We start from the raw sequence: 1,399 nt of genomic DNA on the forward strand, positions 1-1,399 counted from the left end.
TTGGGTGCACTGAGGGGGGCGGAACCGAGCTTGGGGAACTCAGAGCATTTGACTGCTTCGCTGGCCTGTGTGACTGTAAGGTTCGTTAGTGTCTACCTCGCCCCAAGGTAAACGCTGTGCTCCCTCCACCGTCCTGTGCGTGTCACTGTCCTCACCACTCCGTGGGTTTTTGCCTCTTCTCCCTCAGGGACGAGCAAACACAACCTGACCTTCGACATGGAGCTGTCCTCCAGCGGGATCAGCGCAGATATCCACAAGGTGTGTGGGAGCCTGCGCGCCCTGCCCTCGGGCGGAGGTGGTGGGGATGCAGCTGGCGGGGCCCCGCCCCACTCCTCTCCTTCCCTGGACAGGGCCGAGCTGTCGTGGGGGCCGCTGGAGCCAAGGACTGGACTGGGGGCTTCATAGACCTGAATGAAGACCTGCAGGACAGGGCGTTTATTGGGTATAAGTCGCAGACAGCAGGCTATTTGGGTGAGTGCCTCTCTTTCTCACTGGGTTCTTCCGGTTTGAGGGGCCGGAGAGAAGCTCAGATGGGCTCGCAGAATAATCCCAAAAACAGTTCCGCAACCAGCAGGAACAGACTTGGGGTTTAAATACGGTTCTAGCATTCTTAAGTTTTCCCTTAATAATTCCTCACCTGTGTATCTATCATGGCTTATAGTTTGTGTATTTTCTGGTGCTTTTTTTTGTCTTTTTTTTTTTTTTTTTTTTTTGTCTTTTTGAGACAGGGTCTCACTATGCAGTTCAGGCTGGCCTTGAGCTCACTTTGTAGCCCAGGCTGGTCTCAAGCTCGCAATGATCTTCCTGCCTCAGCCTCCCAAGTGCTGGGATTACAGGCATCCACCACCATGCCTGGCAGTCATTTATTTGCTAATGGACATTTGGGTTGTTAAAGCTTTTTAGATATTGACCACTTGTGTACAAATACTGGTTTGAGTCTTAGGTCCCTGGTTTTTAATTCTTTTGGTATATGCAGGAGCAGAATTGCTGGTAATGTTGCAGAAAACAGGCCGAACACAGGAAGAAATGGCATGGAGAAGATCTAAGAGGCAGTTTATTACACTGGTGGGCTTCTGACTAAGATCTCTCCTAAAGAGCCAGAGCCCCGCCTGGCGGGGTGGCGGGGTTTACAGAGGGAAAGTGAGCGGGGAGACGCAGAGGCAGAGGTGGCACATATGACTGGAGGGCTGGGTGACATCATGGGTTGCTGACGGAGTTTGAATACCGCAGGTTACTCTGCACGGCTATCAGTTACACAAAGGCAGTAAAGACATCTCAGGTTACACTGCAAGGCCACCGGTACATAAAGACAGTAAAAAGCAGGGTTTACAAAAAGGGAGGTGTGCTCTGCTATCAGGCTTGCCCTGACTTGTCCACTAGTTTTGGCAGGTGTTCTTAC

The 1,399-nt window shown here is 51.6% G+C and overlaps 1 protein-coding gene across 1 annotated transcript in view; it reads left to right on the forward strand.

Moving 5' to 3' along the window:
- Positions 1-1,399, forward strand: part of Itgal (integrin, alpha L (antigen CD11A (p180), lymphocyte function-associated antigen 1; alpha polypeptide)) — a gene marked incomplete in the record, with an annotated part of 37,608 nt that overhangs the window by 11,686 nt on the left and 24,523 nt on the right. Inside the window, 2 exon segments of the mRNA XM_013504854.1 lie at positions 188-258; positions 351-471. Coding sequence (XP_013360308.1) covers positions 188-258; positions 351-471 — 192 coding nt within the window.

This window comes from Chinchilla lanigera, unplaced genomic scaffold, assembly GCF_000276665.1.
Source record: "Chinchilla lanigera isolate Chin_1 unplaced genomic scaffold, ChiLan1.0 scaffold00092, whole genome shotgun sequence".
NCBI classification, from domain to species: Eukaryota; Metazoa; Chordata; class Mammalia; order Rodentia; family Chinchillidae; genus Chinchilla; species Chinchilla lanigera.